General features: G+C 57.1%; 1 protein-coding gene across 2 annotated transcripts in view; it reads right to left on the bottom strand.

Annotated features, from left to right (window-relative positions):
• Positions 1-26288, bottom strand: part of LDB3 (LIM domain binding 3) — a 58401-nt gene that overhangs the window by 28357 nt on the left and 3756 nt on the right. Inside the window, exons 3-9 of one of the 2 annotated variants that reach the window (XM_004273007.4) lie at positions 20176-20327; positions 19618-19693; positions 14034-14056; positions 12751-12954; positions 8013-8182; positions 7502-7538; positions 707-1493 (exon numbers count right to left, since the gene is read on the bottom strand). In XM_004273007.4, coding sequence (XP_004273055.1) covers positions 1397-1493; positions 7502-7538; positions 8013-8182; positions 12751-12954; positions 14034-14056; positions 19618-19693; positions 20176-20327 — 759 coding nt within the window. In that variant the 3' untranslated portion in view covers positions 707-1396. Of the gene's footprint in view, positions 1-706; positions 1494-7501; positions 7539-8012; positions 8183-12750; positions 12955-14033; positions 14057-19617; positions 19694-20175; positions 20328-26288 lie in introns of those variants that run through there. The other variant, XM_033433939.2, reaches the window with a different exon arrangement.

The following is a 26288-nucleotide window of genomic DNA, read 5'->3' as shown; positions in this document are numbered from 1 at the left end:
GTGCCGACTATCTCATGTTCTCAGCTTGTGGTTCCCCCAGTCAGGGGTGAGGCTGATGGGCAGACCGGTGGGTGGGGAGGACATAAGCCTGCCAGCCCGGCCCTTCCCAAACGCTCAGGACCAGGACAAGGCCATAGGTGTGTGGAGGCCAGGAGCAAGGGCCTTCCCCTCCTTCCTGCCACCTGAGCAAGTCTCCACCAGGCATACCTCCCAGCTCCTCTCCCCTGAGCCGGGGCCCAGCCCACGGGGGACCCCCAGCATTTCCCCTGTGAGCCACTCCTTAGTTCAGGTGTGTCTCTCTCCTGGACCAGGGCTGAGCGTGAGCAGTGCCTTCCTGGGCCAGGGGCTGTGGCACGCTTTCTGATGGGAGGGAGGGACGGCTCGGCCTGCTGGCTGTGGCTGGATATGGGAGGAGAGGCGCGGGCATTCCGATCCCGCTCCTCTGTCCACGCACACGCTACCCCGAAGGAGGCTAAGGCTGCCCACCAGCCCGCAGCACAGATTCTCACCTGCCATCCTCTCTGTCTGCGCCCTGCAGCCCTGGGCAGGGCCCTAGGGGCAGGAAAACAGTGGTGGGCAGAGCTCACCAGGTCCCAGCCCCGGCGGGCACTGCCCCTGCACCTCTTCTGTAGGTACCTATCCTCTCCCCGTCTCAGACCTGCCCCCTTTGGTGACATGCACACAGGCACAGCAGGACTGGGGCTGGTTTGGTTCATTTCAAATCCTCTTTATTTCAGAATGAGCATGTTTGTATGTACAGGAGAGAGAACTAGGGAGCAGCACACACAGCACAGAGAGGAGAACACTTGCTCCAATCTCACCATGACCAGGAAGGGCCTCTACCTCATCCACCCCGGGGCCTCCTCTTCCTCTATAGGGAGCCCTGTCCTGGGCTGCCTGGGCTCCAGAGGGCACAAAGGAGTGAGGGGGGCCGGGGAATTGGCCTCTTCTCAGGACCCTGATCTATGGGCAGCTTGTTCCAGGATGGCACTAGGCCAGGCTGCCCCTCCCAGGAGCTGAGGTTGGTGGGAAATGGACCAGTGACACATTCTGTTTCCCTTGGTTCTGGGGTGTTCTGCCAGCAAACCCCATCACGTTCTCTCTGACCTACAGGAAGGTCCTGTACAGGGGAGCAGAGGCTTGGGCTATCTGGGGGGTGGTGAGGGTTGCACTGAAGGGTGGGAGTAGAGTGGGTGCAGTGCTGCGTGGGGCTGGGCCTCGGCCATCAGCTCTAGGGCGGGCAGAGAGCACAACTGCTGCAGGTGACTAGCGAAGGTGCCCCCCAGCACAGCTATACATTCTCAAGCATCGCCGTGGGGCTCACATGCCAGATCTGTGTGGGGGGAAGGAGGGAGGGGGTCCGGCCTGAGAGGGGTGAGGGGCTCCAAACAGCCTTTTAGCTTTTAACATTAAGGATTTGGGCTGAAAGGCCATGGTGCCAGTTGCGCAATTTGGCAAAACGTGGGCTGTTACGTTCCGTTTCAAACCTTTCCCTGTGGCACAAAGAGAGAAACAGAGAGACAGAGACAGAGAGAGAGAAAGGAAGAAAGAAAGGGGTTAGGGGGTGTGTCCGCCATCACCCTGTCTGAGAGCCGGGGCAGAGGGCATGGGAGGGAGGAAGGGATTCAGCTTGGAGAGGCTTTGCCACCCGGGGGGTACTTTCCAGGGGGTCAGGCAGAGTTGCAAGAACCAGGACGGAGGGACAGATGTTCCCGACTTGAGTGAGCCATGCAGAAGGGGCCTGGCTGAAGAGTCTGAGGGCAGGCTGGGCAAATGGGGGGGTCTCTGGGTTCTCCCTGGCCCATGTGGTTAGAGCTGGGCAGGGCTGCTTTGGCTGTGGGCTCTCGGGACTGAACCCCATAGGCAGGTGAGCCTTGCATGGTCTCTGTCCCCTAGCTGGGCATCAAGAAGGAAGAACGCCTGTCCCCGTGATGAGGCTTGGTGAGCAGACCTGCCATCTCCCTGTGCTGCCCCAGTCTCTCCCAACTCTTTTCTGTCCCCAGAGAGAAGCCTTCAAACACCACTGACTGCCCCGCCCACCTAGGGCTGAGCATAGCCAGGCACACACGTGCAAACGCATACTCACAAGGCCGCTGGCACACATACTGAGGGCCAGGACTTCCCACCAGCAGGGCCTCTGGGGCTCAGCCCACAGCCTGCTCAGCTGAGGGCATAGGACAAAGCAGGTAAGTAACGGCCAGAAATGTAGAAATGGAGGAGACAGTGTGCCTGGGAAAGGCCAGGGCCGCAGATGCCAGAATCCTAGATCCTCCAGGCCAGAGGGGCCTCTAACATCCCCCAGAACAGAGGTGCAAATTGGTGGCCCAGGGGCCACATCTAGCCACAAACGCAGTGTGTTTAACCTGGACAGTTTTGAAAACTCATTTTAAAAATTAATTGCTATATCCAGATGATGGAATACTACTTGGCAATAAAAAGACGTGAATGAACCATTGGCACACTCCAAAACTTGGATGAACCCCCAGAGAATTAGGCGGACTGAAAAGCCCATCCCATAAAGTCTCAGGTTGTACGATTCCATTTGCATAACATCCTTGAAATGACAAAATTATAGAAACAGAGAACGGATAACGGGTTAGTGGCTGCTGTGGGTTAAGGACAGGGCGTGCACAGTAGGGAGGTGGGTGTGGCCCAGGGCAACATGGGGGGATCCCGAGGTGATGGAAGTATTCTGCGTTCGACTGTATCAGTGTCAACACCCTGGTAGGGATATATCGTACTATCGTTTTGCCAAGATGCTACCAGTGGGGGTAAAGGCTACACAGGATCTCTCTGTATTATTTCTTATAACTACATGCCAATCTGCAATTGTCTCAAGATGAATAGTTTAACCAATGAATCGCCAGCATGTAAAGATCAGGAAGATCGGCTTTAGGTCTTTAAAAGTCAGAGGATGGGGCAATGCTGGTCTTACGTTTCCGTATGGTAACAGTCCTGTGTCCCCACGTGTACACCTGGCCACCTTCCCACATCTGTATTACCTGACAGACTCTCCCCTATACCTTAAGTCCTGCATATGGGTCTCTGTGTAAGAGCCTGTTTGACAAGAGGGGCCCCCTGCTAATATATTTGAAAACCACTGGTCCAAACTTGCCTAATACCAAGAAGAAGCCAAGGCCCAAACACATCACATGGATAGCCTAAAGCCACACGGAAACTCAGAGGCAGAACCACGATCTAAGTGCCAGGCATCCCCTGCTACTGCCTCTCCTAGGTTGGGGAGAAGGGGCAATGACAGCAGAAGCCCAGGCCCTGCGGCGGAGCCCACATACCCCTGCAGACAGCACCACAGGCGGCAACAATGGACCAGCCCATAGAGACCACCCAGGACACAGACGCGGCCAGTTTGCCCAGCCAGGCCCAGGACTTTTTCATCAATGCTCAGTGACAGGGTCAGGAACAGTCCTGGAGAATCGGCGAGGGTAGTGAGTCTGCTCTGCTTGGAGCGGTTAGGAAATTCACAGCTAGCCAAAGAGAGAAGCAAGAAGAGGGAGGACAAGAAGAGACAGGAAGAGATTGGAGAGCAGGTGAAAGAGAAAGGGAGGGAGGTCCCAGGACAAAAAGGAGGGCTGCTCAGGTGACACCCGGGGGTGTCCTGGTCTCTCCAGTTGTGAATTTTGAACTTGCTAGGCTGGCAGAACACCAAAGACTGAAAATCCACGAAACTCTCGCTACCAGCCCTGAGCTGCGCCAGCACCAGGAGAGTCTGCCCGTGAGAGCCGGGACAGAGCTGAGCGTGCACGGGGAAGAAGGAGGACACCGACATGCCCAGGGAGGCTGCAGGGGGAGGAGGGGGAAACCAGTGAGTCCTGGTGCTCTGTTAGAAGTGGGGGTGGGGTGGAGAGGAAACAGAACCTTGGATGGTGGCACGTCGGAGAAGGGACTCAGAGGGTTTTTACATTGTTTGCGGATGCACTGTTGTACAACGCAACCCTCACCTTCAACTCCTCTGGGAACTGGTCACTAAAATCAACATTTTCCTTAATGCTTGGGGACCAGGAAGAGATGCAGAGGTCTTTACTGAGGGGAGCATTTATGTAGACACAGAGACTGAACGTGTAGACAGCGGCACCACAAGGTGGGGACCAGGAGATGCCTGAGTTACACACCGGGGCCCTCCAGGATGGTGACGCCCAAGCAGTGGGATCCAGATGCCTTGCAGATTTAAGCCCTGCCTAAGATGAAGCTAGGCTTGCCTGTATTCCCACCCCTGTCAGGGCTGCCCAACGTGGACCCAACCTTCTGAGCCATCTGGGCCCTGGAATGCCTTCCGGAAGTCAGACAGAAGCCGTGGTGACCTCTCTGAGATTAGAGGCTCAGCTTTGGATGGGGCTCTGCTACTTCAGATGAAGGCTGGGAGCCAGCCTGTACCCATGTTGAACCTGGCAGTAGGCTGGTGTTTAAGCCCACCTGGACAGTTTGCTGAGGTGCTGGGTCTTTCCTGGGAGGTGAGCCAAGTCTGCAGCTGATGCCTGGACTGTTCAGGGCCTCCCCTGCCTCCCTTGTAAAGATAGAGTCCCTGGAGATTAGGCCAGCAGGTGGGCACTAGAGCCTCGGAGGGAAGCTACTTGCTACCAGATACAGAGACAGCGTCACAGTGCCAGGAGCCAGGGCCGGAGAGGAGAGGAGGGGAGGTCAGGGCAGGGCTCTGAGCTGCTCTGGGACTCTGCGGGGGCAGGCCTCGGAGGTGGAGCAGTGACAGATGAGGGGCAAGTTTGCAGGGTCCTCTAACTTGCAGATTACTACTGCCCTTGAGGCCACCAGTGCCCTTCCTGGTACAGAACACCTGGCATCCCTGCCAGCTTTTCCAGGACACAGCAATAGGGAGGAAAAAGCGCCCCAGCAGATGTATAAGCCTGTATAGGCTGCCACAGTGCCCAGGTTGCTGGGCACTGGGTTTGGCAAACTCAGGCCGTGCCGGAGTGAGCTACCTGGAAGCGGGGTGCAGTGAAGCTTCTCTGGGGAGGTGCAGCCTTCGTGAGAGACCCTCAGATTCCCCACTGCGAGTCAGGCTAAACTGGGAGGGGGAAAGGCAGAGGCTGTGTCTGTCCTCAGCCAACAAGATGGATCTGGGGGTGCAGATTCCAACTTGGAGGGGGAACAGATATCAGTGGGGCTCAGATCCCCAGGGAGCAAGATCCCTAACCAGCCTGGACCCAGGGCGGGGGTAAGTGTGTTCCCTTGTGCTCAGATGGCCACTCGGATGAGTCTGTGACCCCACCCGTGACCAGTGGTCAGTTACTACTTCGGGCATTAATCACAAACAGAACTGAACCACTGTACCCACTGGACCCCCCACCTCTCACTTCTGGGCCACAGGCTGCTTGGGATTCAGGGAAATAAAAACACCTACCTTCCTCCTGTGGCCGTGGAAAGAATGGGCATTTTAGGGGAGGCCCTGAAGACGGCCTTCCAGAAATTAAAGTCAGAAAAAAAGGAGAAGGGCAGCAGGCTTAGGCCCCTCCAGTCCTGGGCAGAAGGCTTGCTGGTTGCCTCAGAGCCTACACTGCAGGGCCAGAGACCCCAGAGGGAGGGGCTGACAGTGGCACAGGGCCTTGGGGGGGCAGGGGGTGGAGAGCTGCTTTCTCAGGATGGGGGCCTGAACAGAGGGAGGGAGCAGGCTAGAGTTTCTTCTTGGCACCCCCTTTCCAGCTCTCCCTCCAGCAAAACCCTGCAGGGGCTGAGGGAGAGACTCCAAGACCTGCAGCAGAGTTCTCAAGAGCCCCTGCCTTCTGCTGGGATCTGAATGGAGCTAGTGGGCAGTTAGGCCCCAGGGAGAAAGGGCCTACAGGACCAGGCCGAACAAGCCCCAAGAGATGCTTCTGAAAGGAGGGAAGGCGAAGGCCAACGCCAAGGCCTGCAGACCACCCTTGATACTGCCTTTTGTGTTCTCACTCAATAACTTCACAGAGCCTGCAAATATTCCAGGGAAAATACGAAAGACAAAGGTTCCTTGTAAGTTACCTCCACCAGTACCCTTCCACCTTCTAAACAGTGTCTGGTTACTGAGATGCGACCTTAGATTGACGGGTGGGAGAAACATAAAGTAATCAGAAGGACTGAGAGGGGGTGACGGCGGCTGGAAAAAGAGTGCAGGTCCCTGCTGGTTTCCTGATGGAAGGGACCTGGAGATTTCTAAGCGGTTTGCTGTGGGGTATGTACTGTAAAGCCCTCCATCAAATCTTCAGTAAAGACTACATTGCCCACTGGAGCATCTCTGTGAGTGGCTCCGAAGAGGAGGTGAGACAAACACAGAAATGGCGCAGGAGCAGAGGAGCACAGGATGGGGAGAGCCGACAGCTTAGTCACGCCTCCAATAGCTCCATACTACCATTTGCACTAAATCAAACACCATCGCATTTCAGGCTTTTTACAGACACACTGCAGGCACCGACAGGTTAAGAACCACCACTGGAACCGCATGCCACTATTAGCAGGCCAGGGAGAACCACACTTCAGGACCGGATGCCCCAGCCAAAGAGTGGGAGCAACTTCAGCTGGCAGAAATAGGGGTTCGAAAAGAAACTCCACATCAACTCAAGCTGACCCCAGAGTCCCACTCTCCACACAGTCCTGTGGCCACTACACACTGGTTAGCAAGAACAGAAAGCTTGGCCCAGGGTGGAAAGGCACCTCTGGGCCCCAGCCCCTCACACGGAGGCCACCACAGGATGTGCTGGCCCAAGGCAGACTCTCCCAGGAAGGACATGCAGATGACACATTTGCTTCCAGAAGTGTAAGCACAATCACACCGGGCCTCATGCCTCCCCATGGAAGGCCCTAGCGGGTTCCAATGGGTTCCAGGGCAGTGTGCTGCCATCATGCACAGGGCCATGAGCACCTGACAGGCCAAAGGTGTCAGGCCAGTGGCTGGGGCCTCAGGCCTGCCACCATCGGGGAGACCATACTCAGAGACACCTAGCCCTGCACAAGCCACTCCTCATACCCAGGGCTTTGCTTCCTTGCAGCAGCTGTGGTGCTTTGAGCAATTTGTGGAACTGATACCTCAACATGGGTCTGGAGGGTTGAGTCCAAGGGTCAGTCACCCCCGCCCAGCACGGCCCTCTGCGTGCCTGCTTCCCAGTGCCTACCCTTCAGACTCACAGGGGACAGGCCCTGAGATGAGTGGGCAGGCCAGGCAGCCTGCCCGGTGCCTCACAGGGAGAGATGCCCTCATTCTCAACAGCCCAGCAAAGGCCAAAGCAGCCCTGCCCGCTGCCCAGGGACAGAGCCGGGAGAGCCCAGAGTCCTCGTTCGTGCAGCCCGGGCCCAGGGGATAGAGACTCAGCTCCAGGCACCCACCTCACTGACCCGGGATGCACGCCCCAAGCCAGCATCTGCCGGAGCCCTTCAGGGGTCGGGAATTTCCAAGTGCATTAACTTGAGACGTTCCTTCCATGAGTCGTTTGACCTAGGGGCTGCCCTGGGAGGGAGGGGATTAGAACGGGCAAGGCCACAGAGCCTGAGTCCAGGCACTTACCTTGACCTTCGCAAAGCTTCTTCATCAGGGTCTTGCACTGTGGGTAGAAGTTGCAGGTCAGGAGGAATCACAGGGAACATCAGAAAGAAAATCTACTAGAGCTCGGTGGGCACGGAGTCCCCACCCATGATGGGACAGTTATTGCTCCCTACCTGTGACCTCTGGGCACAGGGCAGGGGGAGAAAGGGGGCACGAGAGGAAGAGGTGCAGGTGGGAGGGAGTAGCCAGAGGTGTGGCCTGCAAAGTCCTCTCATCCCAATCCGGAAAGCAGCACAGCCAGTCCGCTGCCCGCCGCTGGAGTCCAGGAGCCGAGCAGCAGGCTGATGTCACTGTGCCTGCCCCAGGGACCCAGCAGGGGCGCAGCAGGCTGCTAACTATCTACCGAGGCCAGCTCATCTTCAAGGGTGGGGGGCTCGACTCCCCGGCTTCCGTGGGACTGTGGAGTAGGGCCCAGGACCCTCGCTGGCCCTTCATCGTCGCCCCTTCCTGCCACCCCACAGCCCTCCCTTACTATATTCTGTCCCCGTCATCTGGGCCAGGATGCGGAAGGAGCGAGACTGCAGGCTGGAGGAGCGGCGGGCCCAGTCGTCAGCCTCGTCTTCCGGCTTGTTCTGGTTCTTAATCACAGCCTGATACACGGGAGAGGTGCTGTCTACGGTGAGGTCTTTGACAGGAAGGCTCCTGAAATGCAGAGAGAGGCCATGGGCAAGGGCAGGGCTGGAACCCTGCCCCCGACCTCTGCGCCTCCCCCTGGCGCACCCCCCCATGCATGTGGGTAACCCCTACTTGTCTAGATCCACCACACCCTTATTGCAGGTCAAGCCTGCAATAAGGGCTTGACCTGGGTCCTCAGTGCTCAGGGTGGTCACAGCGAGACAATGAATTCCGCTCACGGAGGGTCAGGAGGCTCAGACCCTCCTGCCAGTACCCCTCACCCCCCAGGCTAACTCTAGACACAGGCCTGAAGACACCCGCCCCCAGGAGCTGTATCTCCTTTAAGGAAAGAAGAGGCAGAAGAGGTCTTCTGGAAGTAATTTCAACCTCCCTGAGCAGGTCCTGCGTTTGGGGCTGGGTGAGGACAGGCCATTTGGGGGGCTCAGAGGCTTCCTCACGGTCAGTCCCTTGGCCTCCTCAAAGCTTGGGATCCAAAGAGGGAGCCACCAATGTCATGACTGCCCTGGAGGAGGACTATGGGCTCCCACTCTGCAAAGACAGGGAAGCTCGGTGAGGAGGCAGTTGGAGAAACAAGGCAATCAGGCCCCTAACGCCTGGCATCACCCACAGATAGCGCAGCTTCTCGCCCGAGGAACTGGGCGTAGAGCTGCAGGGAGGGTCACTCGTCCTCTGCCCCAGGGCAGCACAGCTTTTTGAGGGGGACCTGGTGACCTTCCCTTAGACTCCCAAGGTCTGGCACATGGTAGGTGCTCAAAACGTAGTTGAATGAACAAATCCTAGATCAGAATCAGAAGGGACCCCAGAGCCCCTTGAGTCCAGGGTCTCTCAGCCCAGATCAGACTTCAGGGCAAGATACATTAAAAGCTTATGGATGACCACTCATCCCAACCAGGGAGGGCTGGGTAATCTAGGCTGCCCAGCCGGCCCTCTCAGCAGTCAGGGTGGGCTCAGGAGAAGCTCACAGCAATAACAGCATGTCTCCCCAGCCTGTGGACCGGTGGCCCAGCCATCTCCTCTTACACATGCCAAAACTGAGGTCCAGAGAGGCTAGCTGACTAGCTCCAGGTTACGTCATGTAGGGGCCCCACTGAGTTAGAACCCAGGCTTCCCAGCTCCCAGCTCAGTGTCCTTTCCATCAGACCCTCTGCAGTGACAGGGCTCAGGAAGGCCACTTATGCCCACTGGGGACTTGCACACCCCAGATGTTCCACATCTGGAGACATGGCCCAGCGCAGACACTCCCCCTGTCCAGCATCGCCCTGCCTGCTGCTATGACTGCCTCTACCTGCCCTTGCTCCCTCGAGGGCTGGCTAGCTGGAGAGGGGACCTCCCCAGTGCCCCTGTCTTCTACCCTCTCTGCAAGGAGCTGGACAGAAGAATTGGCCTAGTCTCCCAGGATTGGTCCCCTAAGTCAGCTCAGGGTGGGCTATGAGAGCAGAGGTGGAGAAAGGTGATGGAAGGTGACTGACCAAGGTTGGGTGGAGCTACCCCTACTTTTCTCAAGGCTCTGCCCTGGCCTGGAAAGCTACAGGTCTGTCAGCCTGTGGTTGGGATCAGACAGGGAAGACCAGGGAGTGGAGGAGAAGCTGGGATCTCGCTGGAGAGGTCATTTCTGGCATAGGGAGGAGTCTTAAGGGGTCCTGAGACAGATGGAAGGCACTGGCTGCCACTTCCCTGGAACATGCCCTTGACGTGCTCCCTGCTCCTTCCACATCTCCAAGGGCTCAAGAAAGTGAACCCCAGGAGTGAGTCCCTTGGGAGTCACATTGTCGGCTTCCCTTCCCACAATGCTGTGCAAAGACCAGGGACTTGTGGTGCTGCCGCAACAGACACTGGGAACCAGACGAAGCAACTGTTGTGCCTTTTGAGAATCTGGGGCTCAGGAAGAATATCTACAGAGAGGGGATAGAACAGGCCCTCCAGTTCTGGGACGGGTCCGAGGCCACTCTCTGGAGCCACTCCAGCATGAACTTCTTGCCAACAAAAACACTCCAAGGTCCCCGCAACATCAAGATCACCGGTGGGCATTTACTCCACTGTACACTGCCCCCAAGTCTGACTAATCTTTCGCCTCTTATGGGTGATCCTGGCAGGCGCTGGGTCCTCCAGATCCATCTTCCATGAGGATTTGGGGGATGGCCTCCAACGGACCCCCTTAGCATCCTCTCCCTGAATAATGGCCCCATGTGGATTCTGACATTAAGATCTCCGCTGTCCCAGTGCAGACAAGAAAGGCTGGGGGGAGCCCCTGCAAAGCACAGCAAGGAGAACACGGGATACACCCCCAGCCAGTGTGGTGTCATTACTCTGATTTCTATGTCCATAGTGACATTATTTGGGGGAAAACCCCAAAAGACAAGCACTTGCCTGTAGAGGCCGCGGGGCATGTCATTTACCTGTGAGGTGGGTGTGAGGAGGAACGTGGACAGAACCACTGTCCTCAGGCACATCCCACCAAACCCACACACCATCCCGCAACCAGACAGACGGACGACGGAACAGATACTGTGGGGTCTACTTACGCCAGTGGTGACGCCCTGCCATGCAGAGGAAAACCCAGCAGTGAGTGCATGTCCATCATGGGAGGGCGGGGGGAGGCGCATACACAAGGGAGCAGGGTTAGGATCAGAAATGAGTTATGGGGGAGTGGGGTGGATAAAGGAGGAAGAGAGAGAGAGACAAAAAGAAAACTGTCAGTGAGGAAGGAATCATGGAAATTAACAGCAGAAATGGAACACCTCATGGCAGACAAGGGCAGCTTTTACCCACTGGCACCACGACAGCATCAACCCAGCAGGGCTGAGTTAGAAGGAAAAGGAAGAATGTTGCTTCCCAGGCACGCAAGGGAGGGGAAAAGGATGGGAGGGGAGGGGAAAGGAAGGAGAAGCCTAGATTAGATTAACAGTGCATCATGTTAAAAAAAATATATCATGGGCGACCTAGAGGTAAAACCAAATGATTTGTAGTCTTTTTCCCAAGGTGCAGAAAACATAAAGTTAGTGAACAGCAGTTCTTCCATTATCTTCCACTGTGCTTCCCTTTGGCCAATGCTACCACTTTTAAGAGCACACCAAGGACACACGTGGCAAACAAATGTTAACAGGAAATCCCCGTTAAACTCTTTGGCTTAATCGGGCAGCCCTGTCTTCCTGGGTACACATGAGCAACAGTTGTGTTTTTAAACTTGCATGGTCATATTTTCTGCTTGGAACGATGGGATTAAGTAAGTCAACCCTGCCCAGAGAATTCCGCAAAGAACTGCAGACCTGAGCCTGGCGGGTTTGACTCACGGCTCCAGGGCAAGCAACCATCCACCCCCTGGTGGCCCGAAGGAAGTACTGCGCGCCTGAGAGGGCCCGGCTCCTTTTAACCAGGAGCGCCAGTAAGTCCACACCACGTTCCATCCTTTGGCCTCTGGAACCTGCACTTTATAACCTGCACACTCGTCATGGCCACAAGGGTTGGGCTCTACAAAGGCCAAACGCTATAGGAGTTCTCCGGGACTTTTGAATGCCTCTATCCCTCTTACAACATCTGTTTTTCCTAGTTTCGGAAAAAAGGACAACCATCATTTTAAGATTTCTTGCCTTCAATTGCTGGAGATCCTGACTCAGGGATAAGATGTTACCACAGAGATAATCAGTTCTGAAAGTCAATACTAACAGTATTTCCAAGTAGAATACAGTAAGGGACTCTCTGCGTGTGTGTGTATGTGTATGTGTGTGTGAAAGGAAGGAAGAGACACACAGAAACAGAAAAAGAGACAGAGAGATAGAGACAGAAAGAGAGACATACACAGTAAGAAAGAAATACAGAGAAGAAACAGAGACTAAGAGAAACAGAGACAGAAAGAAATTCTGAAAGAGGGAGAGAGGTCCACATTAATGTTTGTACTATTACCCATTTCATCCACAAATGATTTTCAGCCAACTCTTTCCCTACTCAGCCCTCAAGTTCTTCAACCATTGCTAACAAGCAAAGTCAGGAACCAAGGATGTCCTAAGTCCCACCGCCCTGAGGCTGGGCTTCCCTGGGGCAAACAGGAGGAGGCGAGTGCTGGGTGCCCCCCGGCTCTGTGGCGGGGCTGACTGTCAACAGCACTGTGGATGGCTGGTCCGGAGGCCCCTTCCCAAACAAGAAACCCACTCATGAACCTGAATTGCCCTCATCATTGGAAGAATACAGCAACTTCCCCCCAAAGAATGGCTTAGTTGTGAGAAGCTGAGGTATCCAGAATGTGACCCTGGTTAACAGGATTCCAGAAGTCTCTTTCTAAACCAGCCCCCTCATGGAGCCTGGGAAAATGCAGAGGCTGTGAAAAGCACATGCTGCATTTCTCCACCCTTCTCCTAAAGCTGACCATGAGATTAACTCTGAAGAGAGAACACCATGTTCTGGGAGGCCCGGGCGAAGGCTGGCTCTCCTGCAAGGGCTGTACCCTGGGAGGATCAAGACGATGGAGGACAGCTGGTCCCGATGCCCAAAGTCTCCGATGGCGCCCAGTGGCCCGGTGCCCTCCTCGGTGATGACGAGGCGGAGGCATCGAGCGCCAGTGGAGGAGGGGAGGCGCTTACCCACTGAAGTCACTGCCCTGGGCCTGGGCCTGCCCGGCGATGGCATCCATGATGGCGTCCTGGGAGTACATGCTGATGGGCGTGTTGTACTGCGCGTGGATGATGGTGGCCTTGCCGCCCAGCCCCTTCACCTCGATGGGCTTGTGGGTCGACAGGGCCGAGTCCTTCAGGGCGCTGGGGTTGAAGCGTTCCTGGTAGTCGGCGCTGGGGGAGGGGAGCATGGAGCAGGGGAGCGAGGGAGGGGGGTGGAAGGAGAGAAGGGGCAACAGGTGGTGTTACACGGCTCAAGGTGAGGGCTGGTGGTGTAGGGTGTGGAGAGAGACCTCCCTAAGCCTGATCCCAGGAAGGCTACCCAACTCCCCCCGACCGACGTGGGCGGGCTGGGTCTGGTCGGGAAAATCCTCTCACCCTCCCCAGAGCCCTTTGCGGAAGGTTCTTCTTGCCCGTCTCCGCTTTCCCAGATCCCTGGAGGCCCCGGCTCAGCCTGAGCTACCGCCCAGGGTCAGCAGGGGGCGCCAGGCATTGAAAGCTCTCTCACCACAGCCGCAGGGAAGCAGAAACGGAAGGGGGTGCGGAGTGGCGGTTGGGATTAGGAGACAGGAGCTGGGCCACGCGTGAGAGGCAGCGGCAGCCCAAGCGGAGTCCAGAACGTCCAAAGGCAAAAGCAGCCCCACTGGGCACCCGCAGGGATTCTGAGCTTGGTTCCTCCACGAAGGGACTCATCCTGGGTGGCCCGGGGCTCTGCTCCACCAGACTCTTCAGTGCATGTGCTTCTTCCTCGGAGCAGGGCGTGGGTTCTCAGGCGCCCCCGCCCCCATGTCCAATTTGCTGGGTGGCCCACCAGCTTCTACCCATGGAGGCTTTTCCCTTCAACAGTCAAGCGTGCTCCCCAGGCAAAGACAAGGTCAGGTACAGCCCTTCTGAGTGGTCCGGCCGGGCTAGAAATGTCTTCAGGCTCTCCCAGAACCGGCGTCAGCACGCGCTCCACCCACCGCCCACCGGAGCCAGCCTGCGGTCTAAGCAGCTGCAGCAGCTAATTGGGAACACAGTGGTCCGGGGCATCTGCCGGAGCCCCAGCGCCCCTCCCCACTGCCTCCACTCCATACTCGCAGCTCCACACACATGCAGGCTCACTCAGGGACACAAATGCACCCCCATTCACGCATGCACATACACGTACACATGCCGCTGACACAGACGCACGCTGCCCAGTCCCCCAGACACGCGGTCGCATGCTGGGATATGCAGGCAAGCACACACACGTGCTTTCCTTTGATACTAACTTGGCTGGAGAGTTGGCTACCACCTGGGGGTGGGGGAGAGAAAAAGCAAAGAAAACAGGGCTATCAGAGTGAGGGTCCTGCCAGAGGGTTTGAGCGTAGGGACCTAGAGATGGTCCTCAGACTGGCCATAGTGGAGGCAGAGGCAGCCCAGACTGGCACTGGGTGAGGAGAGTGCAGAGTGAGGAGGGGGAAGAGCTCAGAGTCCCGATCACAGCCGCTCAGTTTGGGTCAGAGATGCCAGCTGCAGCGTAGGTCCACAGTACCTGAAGCTTTGCCAGGGAGAAAGGTTTTTTTGTCCATCTTCATAGGTGCTCATTTACCATATACATGAATCTCCTACATACACCTTGTCTGTAGACCCCGGCGAGGAAGCTGGAGATGGAGACCGGGCTAGTGATGGCTGCTCCAGGAACGGCCAAGGCCCCAGGTGCCTCCTGGCCAGATAGTAGCTCTGGACTTACCCTTGTTTAATGGGGGACAGCTCCAGGAGTTCTGTTCCCTGAGCAGGAGTTGCAGTGGTGCTGGGGTTTGTGTGCAGTGGGGTTTCACACAGCCCCGGGAGCATGCTCTCTTTCCCAGAGGAGGGTCAGGCAGCCCTGGACACTCCTCCCGGGGCACAGTAATAAGGGGTCTGTGCAGTTCCCAGTAACTGCCCTTAAAGTCCCTGTGGATGGGCAGTGAGGCAGGATGGAGGAGTGAGGAGGCTTGGGAGAAGTGCAGGTCCAGTATTGCAGGAAAACCGCCGGACAAGGCAGCCCAGCTTGGACACTACAAGAGGGACCCCACCCTCACTCTTATCTGAGAGCCAGCCTCCTGGAGTATCGTCTCCTTGAGGGAGGCATTGCCTGCATTATGTTTCTTTAAATGCAAATTCCTTGCAGTGGCAGACCCTTGTCAGAAACCTGAGGGGAGAAGAGTGCGGAAAGTGGTGTCCCTTTCCTCACACCCTGCCACTTTCCCATATCTGACCACTCTGGGCTCTGGCTGGGAGAGCCTGGGCCTCAGCTGGCCTGGCCCTGGTCACCCCTTGGCCATGACCCTGGGGATCCAGACCAATACCAGGGAGACCCCCCATCCCCACCCCCACCAGTCCCAGGCGGCCCAACTCCGTCTCAGGGCTGATAAAATTCCCTCTGTCCTCCCAGGCTCAAAATAGCTGTAAGTGGAGCTATGTTAGGAAAGGACCATCACAGATCTCCAATTCCTTCTCCATTTTTGGCCAGTGCTGACAACCGCAGGATCAGCTCTTGCCCGGACCAGCCCAGTGCCCCCTGTAGAGGGCAGTGCTGGCCTCAGGGGCTGCCTATGCCCTTCCCTGCCTAGGTAGCCAGCTCCTTCTTTGGCATTGATTCCTGCCCCCTGCTTAGCTTCTGCCTGAGGACCCAGAGGCTGAGATGCCTGCAACAGACAGAGCTCAGAGAGGGGCAGCCAGGTCTTGGGGAGAATGAGACAAAGATGTAAAAACGCCCCGGGGGCCCCTCGCACCAACTGGCCTGAGGGACACTGCCCTTCAGTACCAGCCCCAGAGAGGACAAGGATCGGGGTCTGCAGGCCCGGCTGTTCTTTCGCCCCCTCTGTTCCTCTCCACTCCTCCCAAGGGCATAGGAGCTGCCAAGGGATCCCCTGGAAGCTCCCCAGAGAGAGAGAGAGTCTGGGAAGGAGCTTCCTTCTGCAGCCAGACAGGACAGAGTTCAAATCCTGACCCTACCTCTTCCTAGAGCTGTGACTCTGGACAAGTTACCCACCTGTCTTAGCCTCAGTCCCCTCCTTCATAATACCGAGAGGTGGTGCCCTCCACAGACTGAACAGAATCCTGAATGTAAAGCCTTCAGCACGGGTTAAGTGTGTGATGAACACACACGGGGAGTAGCATTTGCCAACCCTGTCTCCTGTGAGGCGGCGGCCTCAGCCCTCGGCTAGCCCAGGTCAGAGGCTCTGCCCTTCCTGCTGGGACCGCAGCATCAGCCTTCACTTTGAATGAAGCACGCACCACATTCCCTCCCTAGCCCGTCTTCCCTTTGAAGGAACTGTTGGACCCTGCTGCTCTGAGTGTCAAGTAATAATCTAACACTCGTCAGGTTCTGAGCAGCCCTTGTGCCAATGGGAGGGCTTGTCGGGAGTCGGGAGAAACAGGGGTGGGACAGGAAGGTAGGTCCCTGGCTCCATGCAGGGAGAAGTCAGACTGACCTGAGTGCCAGTCCTATCTACCACTCGTTAACTGTGTGACCTTGGGCAAATTACTTGCTCTCTCTGGGTTTCTACTTCCCAGCTATAAAATGAGGGAATGATGCCCCCCTCTGAAGTTGCTGAGAGAGTTGTGTTAGATAAAGCATATGGATTGTTAACTAGCCCCCAGCCTCTACGGAGGCCTCCGTGAGGGAAGACCTTACCCTCACTGCAGGTGGGCCCCATGGAAGTCCAGGTCCACCAGAGCATGACCTCCCTGCTGGGGGCCGGCCCAAAGAGAACCAGGAAGAGCTATCAGCCCACCCAAGGCAGGAGAAAGAGTCCATTTCTACTCTGTCTTTCCCCGAGCTTTCTGGCAGAAGCCCCTTGCTGGAAAAAGCCTGGGGGTAGAAAGCTTTGCCATCTTGGGCCAGGGAAGCCAGGGTCCAAGTGCTCACACCGTAGAGCGCCCAGCTTCACTCGGGATCCCAGAAAGAGCTATGGGATCTGGGGGAGCTGGGGATCCCCAGGGGAGCAGTGAACGGGCAGAGCACAGATACCATGTGCGGCTAGGTCAAAGGAAGGGTGTGGGCTTGGATCACACCCACCTGGACTGCAATGCTGACTCATCTGGGTACCTGTCGTGTGAGTCCAGGCAGTGAAGGCAGGTAGCACGTAGTGAGTGCCAGGACAGAGCTCAGCACTGTGCACGTGTTATCTCCTTCAATCCTCCCCATAATCCTGAGATACGGACAGTCTCACGGAAGAGCCCTGAATCCCTAGCCGCTGGGCCATATGCCTTGACTCAGCCTGCTTCCCCTCCAGCCCAGAGACGATTATACCAATTGCATGGGGCTATGGAAGAAGTTACAATGAGATAACAGACCTTCAGGACTTGGAAGCTAATATGTGCTCTGCTGGGAGCCTCCCTCCCCTCAGCCCCTCCACAAGGCCCACCCTGGCTCTGGCTCTAGTTCTTTTAACTCCTGTGCTCCAAGAGTACCATGAACTAGACCTCGGGGAGCAGGGAGTGGCCTGCTGTTCTCCTGCAGGGCCCCTTTCTCCTCAGGGTCCTGCTCCCTTGCTTCCCCACCCTAGCCAGGGTCAGTCCTGCCAACCCACTCCCCTCACCCTATTGCCCAGTCTCTCTGTACCCAGTTCAGGTGCTCCCTCCTCCAGGCAGCCTTCCCAGACCACTGCCAGACCTAGAGAACTTGCTCTCCCACCTCTCAGGACTCCCAAAGGGGTGGCAACCAGCCTGTCCCTTTGCCCTAGAGTTCCTGGAGTTACTAGGCTTTGTCCTGTCTTGGTGGGTGACCTGATGTGAAAGTTTTAGGAATCAGAGTCTCTTGCATTCAGGCCCAGCTTGGCCACTTAGTGGCTGGACAGCTGGACCTCGACTTAACCTTCTCTGAGCCTCAGTTTCCCTCTCTGCAAAATCCGACACATCGCCCCAGGTTGTGTAAAGCAGTGATGGGCCCGGCTCATGGCAAATGTCAATAGGATGATTGATTTCACTGCTCTTAGCCTGCACTGCCTCATGGGCTTGGGGCTGGCCAGAATGAGGCCAGTTCCTCGCTCTGACTACCTGACCAGGCCTCTACGAGCACTGAGGACCCAGATGGCCCCTGACCACCAGTGGAGAGCTGTGAGCCCATTACCTACCCTCCTAGGAGTCCAGCACCTGAGGCCTTCCCTCGGAGGCTCATCTGATACAGCTGAGCCATCTCCCTCAGGGTCTCTGCCGAGTACAGGCCAACGGGGTTGTTATACTGCCTTGGCTGGCTCGAACCCCGCGGGGCTTTCGGGCTTAGAGAGTCGAAGGCCCCCTCCAGGTTGACCTTGGCCCCCGGGCTGCCCCATGGAGGGCCAGCGTCAGAGGCCTCCGTGTGTGAGGAGAAGACGGAGGTCTGAGAGAAGGAGGAGCTAAGGGTCTGCCCGAGCTCCAGGTTGCCTGGGGTGCCCGGGATGGCCCTCGCCTCGGGGTTGGGGCTGGGTGCTGCCAGGCTGCTGTTCGTGTCCAGAGCAGGGTCCTGGCCCGGGGCAGCACCATGCAGGGGAGAGAGAAGAGAGCAGTTAGAGGCCACGCCCATCCCAGCGCGTCTGTGTGAACCTGAAACAGAGGGGTTAGTGCGAGCGCCTAGCAGCCCACCACCCTGGAGCCTGCAGCCCACTGCACCGAGGTCAGGGTAGGGGGACAGAAAGGACACCTGGAAGAGAAGGGTTTTGTCAAAAAGAGCGGGGTGAAGCTCCTGGCCCTGAAGCTGTCATCCACCTGGACAAAATGCAAAGCCCCACACAGAAAGCTAGGCCAAGCCAGCCTGCCGGCAGGGCTGGAAGAAAGGGGGTGTGGTCTCAGGGAATTGTGGGGAGACCCCTCCATCCTACACCTGTTCCCCCTTCCCCTGAATGGGGGCACCTGGTGAGCACAACCCTGCCTCCTGCTCTGCTGACCCCACTCTGCAATGTCCCACATGGCCGGTGAGAGGGGGTCTTCTGGGCTGGTGGTGAACAGGCAGAGTAGAGGTGCAGAGGGGAAACTGAGGAAGGAGGGGGGCTGACATTTGCTTCCCTCAGTCTGCCTCTGCAGCTTCTCCCCAACAGCCCTCTGCCCATTTCCTCAATCTGTCACCCACCCCAGACCCCCCGTCATCTTCTTCTTGTCCCCTCTCCCCACCCTGCCCATCACCCACTCTGCCCCACTGGACAGGGAGGGTCAGTATGAGGTCCTGCAAGGAGGGGTGGAGAGTGGTGGGAGTGTGTAGTCCTGTAGGAGCGGTGGGGTAGGCCTCCCATGCTCCGGGTCCCTCAGGGTTGAGCTGCTTAGAGGGAGCTGGGAAGGGGCCTGGTACCTGCTGGCTGCACCAGCACTTCTGAGTGTGGTATAGGAGCGTGCAACTGGGAGGAGAAAGGGAAACAGGAGGGAGAGAGCCTGTGACACAGGAGAAACCCTGAGGGCCAGCAGGCCCCCCACGCCTGGGAGCTCCTCCTGGGGTGACCAGCTCAAACTGGGGCCTCGGCTTTCATGCCACGGTCACCCCCCTCCCCAGTGCCCTCAGGAGGATGAGGGTCAGAGCCTTGTGGGCACTTGTCCCTACTTGGCTGGGAGAATGGGACCTTTCCTGAAAACACCACTGCCTAAGTGGATTTCCTGTCAGCCCGCCCACGAGGCCCAGGGTGTTGGCTAGGCACCCAGGCGGGCACCCCTACATGCAGCATTTTACGGGGCTTGAACGCTTCTCCCCAGGGGGTCTGCGCCACCTCCCCGGCATCAGCCGAGGCAGGGCAGGGCTGGGGCCGGGCTGATCCCCCCACCTTGCCAGAGTCAGGCCAGCCGAGGGGCAGGCAGGCAGACCAGGGACTGCACTCCGGGAACCACGGCCCAGAGTGGAGCCTGCCACCCACAGTCAGCACCTACCTTTTGGTGGGGGATCACAGGCAGAGGGGACTGGATCGGGGGTGCTGCCGTGGAGATGAGAATGGGACGCTTTGACCTGGAAAAACCAGAAATGAAGACAGTTGCCATTGGGTCCGGGAGCTCCTGCCTGAGAAGGACTGGAGAGGGGAGAACATCCGGAACCCAGGGAGCCAGGGCAGAGGACCTGGGTGTCTCCTGGGCCTGACCAGCATGGAGAAGTCACGGCTCTGGGGTACTTTGCAGCCACGGGCCTCTGCTAGGTCTCAGGGAGGCTGCCTGTGCACAGAGGAAGCAGGGAAGACCCTGGCTTCCAGGCCCAGCCGCCCACATACCAGCAGCACCGTTATCCACCCTCTCTGAGGCTCATCTGTAAAGTGAGGCACAGACATGGCAGGTGCTTGATGACTTGGGCCTGTCCTTCTTCTGGTCCAGAGGCTGTCCTCACTTCCCTGTGTGGTCCGGTAGCACAAGGCTGGGTCCATGCTGGACAGCTCCTCTCCCAGGCCCTTGGTGCCCACACCCAACCTCTGCCCCCTGCTCTGGAGAGCTCCCACCTACTTCTGCAGCGTGAGACTCAGGTTGTAGCTGGCAGACTTGATCTTGTTCTGGGCCTCCAGGTGGGTCATGGTATCTGTGTTGACGCCGTCAATGGCCACCACAAGGTCACCCGGGCTGAGCTGGGACTGGGCGGCCTTGCTGCCCGGTGTGATCTGAGAGGGTAGCAGATGGGAGGTGAACGTAAGAAGGGTGACCTGAGGATGGGCCTGTCCTCAGGGAAGAATCACCAGGAGTCATCCAGTAGAGGCTTGCCATTTTGTCTTTCATTCACTATGACCACCAAGCCTGCTTCCTTTTCCTGGCGCAGAGCTACCACATTTCCTGGTGCTTTGTATCTGAGCGCAGCCATGAGATTAGCTCTGAAATCAATGCACACCACTTCCAGGCCTGCCCCTAGCAACCATCTTGCCATCCTGCACTCTCTCTGCTTGTCAGCTGACTGGATGCAGAGGACCCAGAGGAGGACAGCCAAGCCACTGTCTGCAAGGGACCTGGATCATGGAGTCACTGCTTGGAGGGGAGATGACTAAGGAGCACTGAATTGGATGTTGCATGAATGAGAAATAAACTTCCACTGTGCTAAGAGAACTGGGGGTTGTTTGTTACACCAATCAGCCTACTATAACATCTGCGCCTTGAAAACCCATGGCACACTTTCCAGGCTCCAGAAGAGTTCAGCAGCTGCTAAGACTCCGCACCACCATAGAGATGCTGCCAGGCCAGTAGGCCGGCCAAACGTACCCTCACAAAAGCATCCTAGCGTAAGTGTGTTGTACTCTACTGTGGCAGGTGTGCAGAGAGGGCTGGCAGGGCTGTCGGGCCTGCTTGCGGGAGCGAGGTCAGCTGGGACATGGAGCTCAGTGCTTTGTGGTTGGCTTCATGTTTCCCAAAGGGGAGGTGCAGATGTGGAGGCCAGTTCCCAAATCTTGCACTCTAGTGACATTACAGAACGCTAGAGTCTGGGGGCCCTACCCCCAGTGTGATCACATAGAATGTCATGGATATGCCACCCCACCAACCCCCCATGCAATGTCCGGAAGACCACACTCCCAGTGACCACACTCCCAGTGACATGCACAATGCCAAATTCTACATGTCCAGCCCCCAGTAATAGCACCCTGAATGCCATGGTGGCCTCCTATGCAGTGACATCCCATGAAATGCAAAATTCTGGAAGGCCCAGTGACATCATCTAAAATAGCTTGCGGGCCGGCCTCTAGTGACATTACATGGAGTGTGGTAAGCTGCACCCCTGAAGGCGTCTCGTGGGATGTCGTGGAGACTTTGGCTGCACCCCCTCCTGACATCACACAGAATGATTTTATAAGCTGACCCCCACGACATAATGTGGAAGCACGCTGTGACATCACATGGGGTGCCGGGCAGGGCTTGCCTCCAGTGACATCATAGGAAAGGGGAGCCCCTGGGAGTCACCCCCCACCGAGCTGTGCCTAGAGGGTGTCCCTTGGCTTTTCCTCCCCAACATGCCCACCAGCCAGTCCTCCTGGCTTCTCCTGGCACATCCCAGTCACCTTCCTGGCTATACCCCAAGGACAAGGCTGGCTCCTAATGCTGGCAGAGGCCATTTTCTGGCCCAGGCTTGGGGACCATCCTAGAAGGAGCCCAAAGAGGTCCTGGGGACAGTCCCATACCCTGGGTGCCAGGCCTCATTGGGCCTCTGGCCAGATTCTGGGCTCTCAGACATGGATGGAAACTTCCTGCCAGGCCCCTCAGAGGGAACTCTCATCGTAACCAGAGCCCTGCAGTCGCCAGCCTTCAGCCCATTCCCAGACAGGCTCTACAGGGTGGGCCAGGAACCATGTGTGTTAACCCAGTGATTATAGCAAGACCAGGAGAACTCTTGCCAGTTGCCGTTGACCCGCCATTTCAGACCCAGGAACTGTGTTACCTTCTTAAACACTGGCCACCTTGTGCCCTGAGCAGCCTCCCCACCGCCCCTGGAATCTGCTGGGATGAGGCCAGGACAATAGAGAAACAAATGCCTTGATTGTCAGGAAGCCACATTGTCCGGTTTGCCAAGTCCCGCCTACTCTCCAGGCTCCCGTAGGGGCATCGTGGAAGCGCTCGGGCCATCTCAAAACACACGTCGCCTTTATCCCCAAATCAATGGCCGTACAGAGCCTCTACTAGTGACAGGAGTGTGTTGTTTCCTTTGATTTAAGCGGTTAAGCAAAGGGTAAAAAACAACAACAAAGAAAAGCAAAACATTTTCTAGGCTGAGAGGGGACTCCTGAGGGCAAACTGAGTTGCCCAGCCAGGCCTGTCCTGCAAGAAAATCACCTTTCCCTACACCTTCTAGCTTCATGTTCAGGCCTCTGCTCTTCCGGGTATTTTAGTATAGACACCTTCAAACACAGTAAGGCAGAACTAATTCTACGGGGAGCACCCGAATACCCACCACCGAGGTTCTACTGTAGCATTTCACTCAACCTGCTGGTCAAGTGTCCATCCCTCTCTCCATCCATCAGTCCATATTATGTTTGAAGCATTTCAGAGAAAGTGCAGACGCCAGGATGCTCCCATTCAGGGTGAATTGCGCCATGCCTCTGCTGTCTTAGTGGACTGCCCACAGGGCTTCCCCACAGCAGGACACCCCCATGCCAGGGCTCCCTGACCCAGGGCTCCCCCAGATGCTTCTAAGCATCCGCAGAGAAGGGGGCCATCAGCCTGCAGCAGGGACCTCCCAGGCAGGACAGCCACAGACCCCAGACAGAGTGGAGGGCCTCATGCCTGCAGAGGTGACCAGAGCTGTGTCCAGGAGATCATGGGTTAAGTGTGAACAAGGACACCAGAATGACATCCAAGAGAGGCTGGGGCCAGACCAGCTAGGGCAAACCACGGGGCCATCTGGAATGCCCTCCCTTCCAGGCTGCCTCGAGGACTTATTTCTCCCTCAGGCATGGGTTAGCTAACATCATACCTTCCCACAGGGCTCCCACCTTCCCCTTGCCTGGCCCTGGCCGGCTCCCCTTCACCCTCAGGTATAGACTGAGCTGATCCTTTGCCCAGGGAAGAGCCCAGGCTCCCCCAGGCTTGGTCAACAGCCAAACCCCCTGAGGAATTTGCCACCAGGCTGGCTCCAGCCTGCCCCTGGCGCCTCTCCTTGCACCTGTGTGTGCTCGTCAGGGCTCAGCTGGCCTGACCTTTGGCTGCCCTGAGCAGGGTTCAAGACCCCTCGGGCTGGTGGGGTGGAGGATGCTATAATCCTCTTGTAGAGAGGTGCTCTGCTAGTTCTGCCCAGGTCTCCCTAGAGAAGGAGGCAGGGACTCTGAGGAAGTTGCCCCTCAGCTCTGGCCAAGGGCCGTCAGATCCCTCCTCGCTCTGCGGGAGCAGCCTGCGTGGCAGAAGGGTGTGGCCACCCTTGAACACTTGCCCAGAGCCCAGGGCTTGTGAAGAGTGCGGTCCAGGTGTGAGGTACCCATGTACCTCTTGTCTGACTCCCTAGCCCCCTCCCTCTGCTTTCCTTGTCCCAGAAAAGACCCAAAGCTCCTAAATCCTTGGAGGATTTCTTTTTCTTTTCTTTAAAGTCTTTCTAGCCCCTCTGTAGCATTTGAAAAATTCTTTGTAATGATTGTTTCATTCCCATTTCACTTTTCACCTTTTCTAGTCACCAGCCACCTCTCCACAGGGAACCCAGCCATGGGCAGAGCTCCAGGACTGAGGTCCTGTCTCGGAAGCCCCTAAGGCAGGCTCTAGGTGTTTGGGGGCCAAGATTGCCACCTAGCCCACCCTCCTTGCTGGGCCATGGTTTAGGGCACCCCAGAGGGGGCACAGGGATAGCCGGTGCCAGGGAGCAGCTGTGGCCCCCGTGACCTTCGGGTGCCTTGGGGGGAAGCAGTAGAGCAAAGACCATGGACTGTAGTCTGAGCCAGACCTGAGGTTGCAGTGCCAGCCTCCAGGACCTCTGCGTAAAGACAGCCATGATGCCTTTCTCCCGGGATTCTGGAGAGGATTTCATCCTTAAATAGGGCATTATACAAAGACAGTGCAGAGCTGAGACAATTTCAAGGAAGCTCCCAACCGAGGAGGTGCCAGTGCTGTCCCTGACCCCTTCCCCTGGGAGGTGCCAGGGGTTGGAGTCTGGGAGGCTGCAGCCCCTGCCTCCAGAGGACACAAGGTTGGGGGCTGGCAGAGGGTGGTGTGCGAAGGGCCAGCCCTGACCGATCAGTCCTGAGCCAGCGTCCTGTCCCTAGAGGGGCTTGAGCATCAGCTGGAGGGGAGAGAAGTTCTGTCCAGGGTCCCAGGGAAGCAAGGCACTGGCTGGGGCTCAGGCACACCCATGCCCTTGGCTCCCATTTCCCAGGCTCCCTGGCAGCAGAGGGGGCCACTGGGCTCCGCAGAAGGTCCCGGCCATCACTCCTAGTGCTTAAAGGCAGACAGGTCCCTGACTTCCTTTCCCTCTAGACCTGCCAGTGTAGGTGCGGCAAGGGATGGGAGCCAAGGGCAGGCAGTGGGTGCTGTGGACTGTGCAGCTTCCAGCATCTCCTCCTGACCTTCCCAGGCTGACATCCCAGGGGATTTCCAGGGAGCCCTAAGTGCATTTTACATTGTGTGATTAAATTACTGTCATGCCATGCTCTGTTCCCTTCCCATCTGGCCTCCCCTGAGGCCTTGCTCCGTCCCTTGCCCTCTCACTGGAAGCTTCTGTCTTCCCATGGCCCCTCTCTCCAACCCCACCCTGGCTGATAAGAAAGCCAGAGTCTTATCTGTGCTCAAAAAGCCTCTCCTTACACAGAGGACTTTTAGGGCGGTGAAAATACTCTCTGTGATACTATAATGGTGGATGCACGTCATAATACATTGGTTCAAAACCATAGAACGTACACACCAAGCGTGAACGCTAATGTAAGCTATGGGCTCTGGGTAGTAATGGTGCGCCAGTGTAGTTTCATCAGTTATAACAAATGTACACTCTGGAGGGGGACGTTGGTAATGCGGGAGGCTGTGCATGCATGGGGGCAGAGGGGTTATGAGAAATCCCTTTATCTTCCTCTCAACGTTGCAGTGAACCTAAAACTGTTCTCAAAAAGTTATCTTGGAAAAAAAAGCCTTAGCTGCTCCAGCTGGCTCCTGCCATGTTTCTCTCCCTTTCTTCACCACCAGGCATTTCCAAGAAGTGACCAGCAGGTCTGGCCTCTACAGTCTCCCATCCCTCTCACATCAGCCATCTGACTTTGGCCCCCACCACTCCACACATACCAATGACTTCCCTGTGCCAAAGCCAGGGGTCACTGGCCCCCTCTCTAGCTGACCACACCCTTCCCTGGCCTTCTGAGTCTCTTTCTTCTCCTCTTGTCCCCCAGTTCTAGGTCCTGGATGGCAAAGTCTGCTTCATGCCACTTAGAATGGTTCCTGGGAAGAGGTGGATCCTGGCTTCAAAGGGGTGGAGAAGCTGTGTTTGGGAATGGAAGGGCCCTGGGTGGGGGCCTTTCAATCATGGCTAGCCCCTGGACAAGAGGGAGATTCAGGGAACTGGGGAGATATCTCCCAGGCAGGACAGCTGCCCCAGCAGGCCCAGCAGACATCACCCAGGAAGCCCTGCCCTCCTCGCACTTGCTGCCGTCTCACAACGCCTTCAGCCCGAGGAGCCCCCCGGGGGCCTGCCAGTGAAGTTGCTCTTGTCCTATGTCCCGGCCCAGGACCTCAGAAGGCCCTCTCCCCAGGACCCAGCCAGCCTCACGCCCACTCACTTCAGGGACCTCCCGGGGTCAGGAACAGCTCTGTGCGCCAGGGAGAAGAAGCATGCTGGGAGAGGGCTTGGCCTGGGAACCTCTAAGGATGTATTCCCCAGCGGTGGGCCACTGTCTGGTTATCTTCCCCATTCGTTCATTCGGGAGCCAGCCCCGCAGCAGCCCTCCAGAGGCTTGCCTGACCTTCAGCATGGCTATAAACAGCACTTGCTGTCAGCACTGCTAGGCGCTGCCCAAGAAACAGCACCATGGCCTCAAAATTCCAGGAATCACCAGTGCAGCTGCCCCAGAAAGATCTCAGCCTGTCCCCCTTCCCCTCTCGGGGACCCTCTGTCCTCTGTGTCGCCACCATAGCCAGGAGAGTCTGACAAATACTGGAACCGAGAACAGCAAAGGGGCAGA

This window comes from Orcinus orca, chromosome 14 (assembly GCF_937001465.1).
Source record: "Orcinus orca chromosome 14, mOrcOrc1.1, whole genome shotgun sequence".
In the NCBI taxonomy this organism is placed as follows: domain Eukaryota; kingdom Metazoa; phylum Chordata; class Mammalia; order Artiodactyla; family Delphinidae; genus Orcinus; species Orcinus orca.
This window is presented reverse-complemented; position numbering and strand designations above follow the sequence as displayed.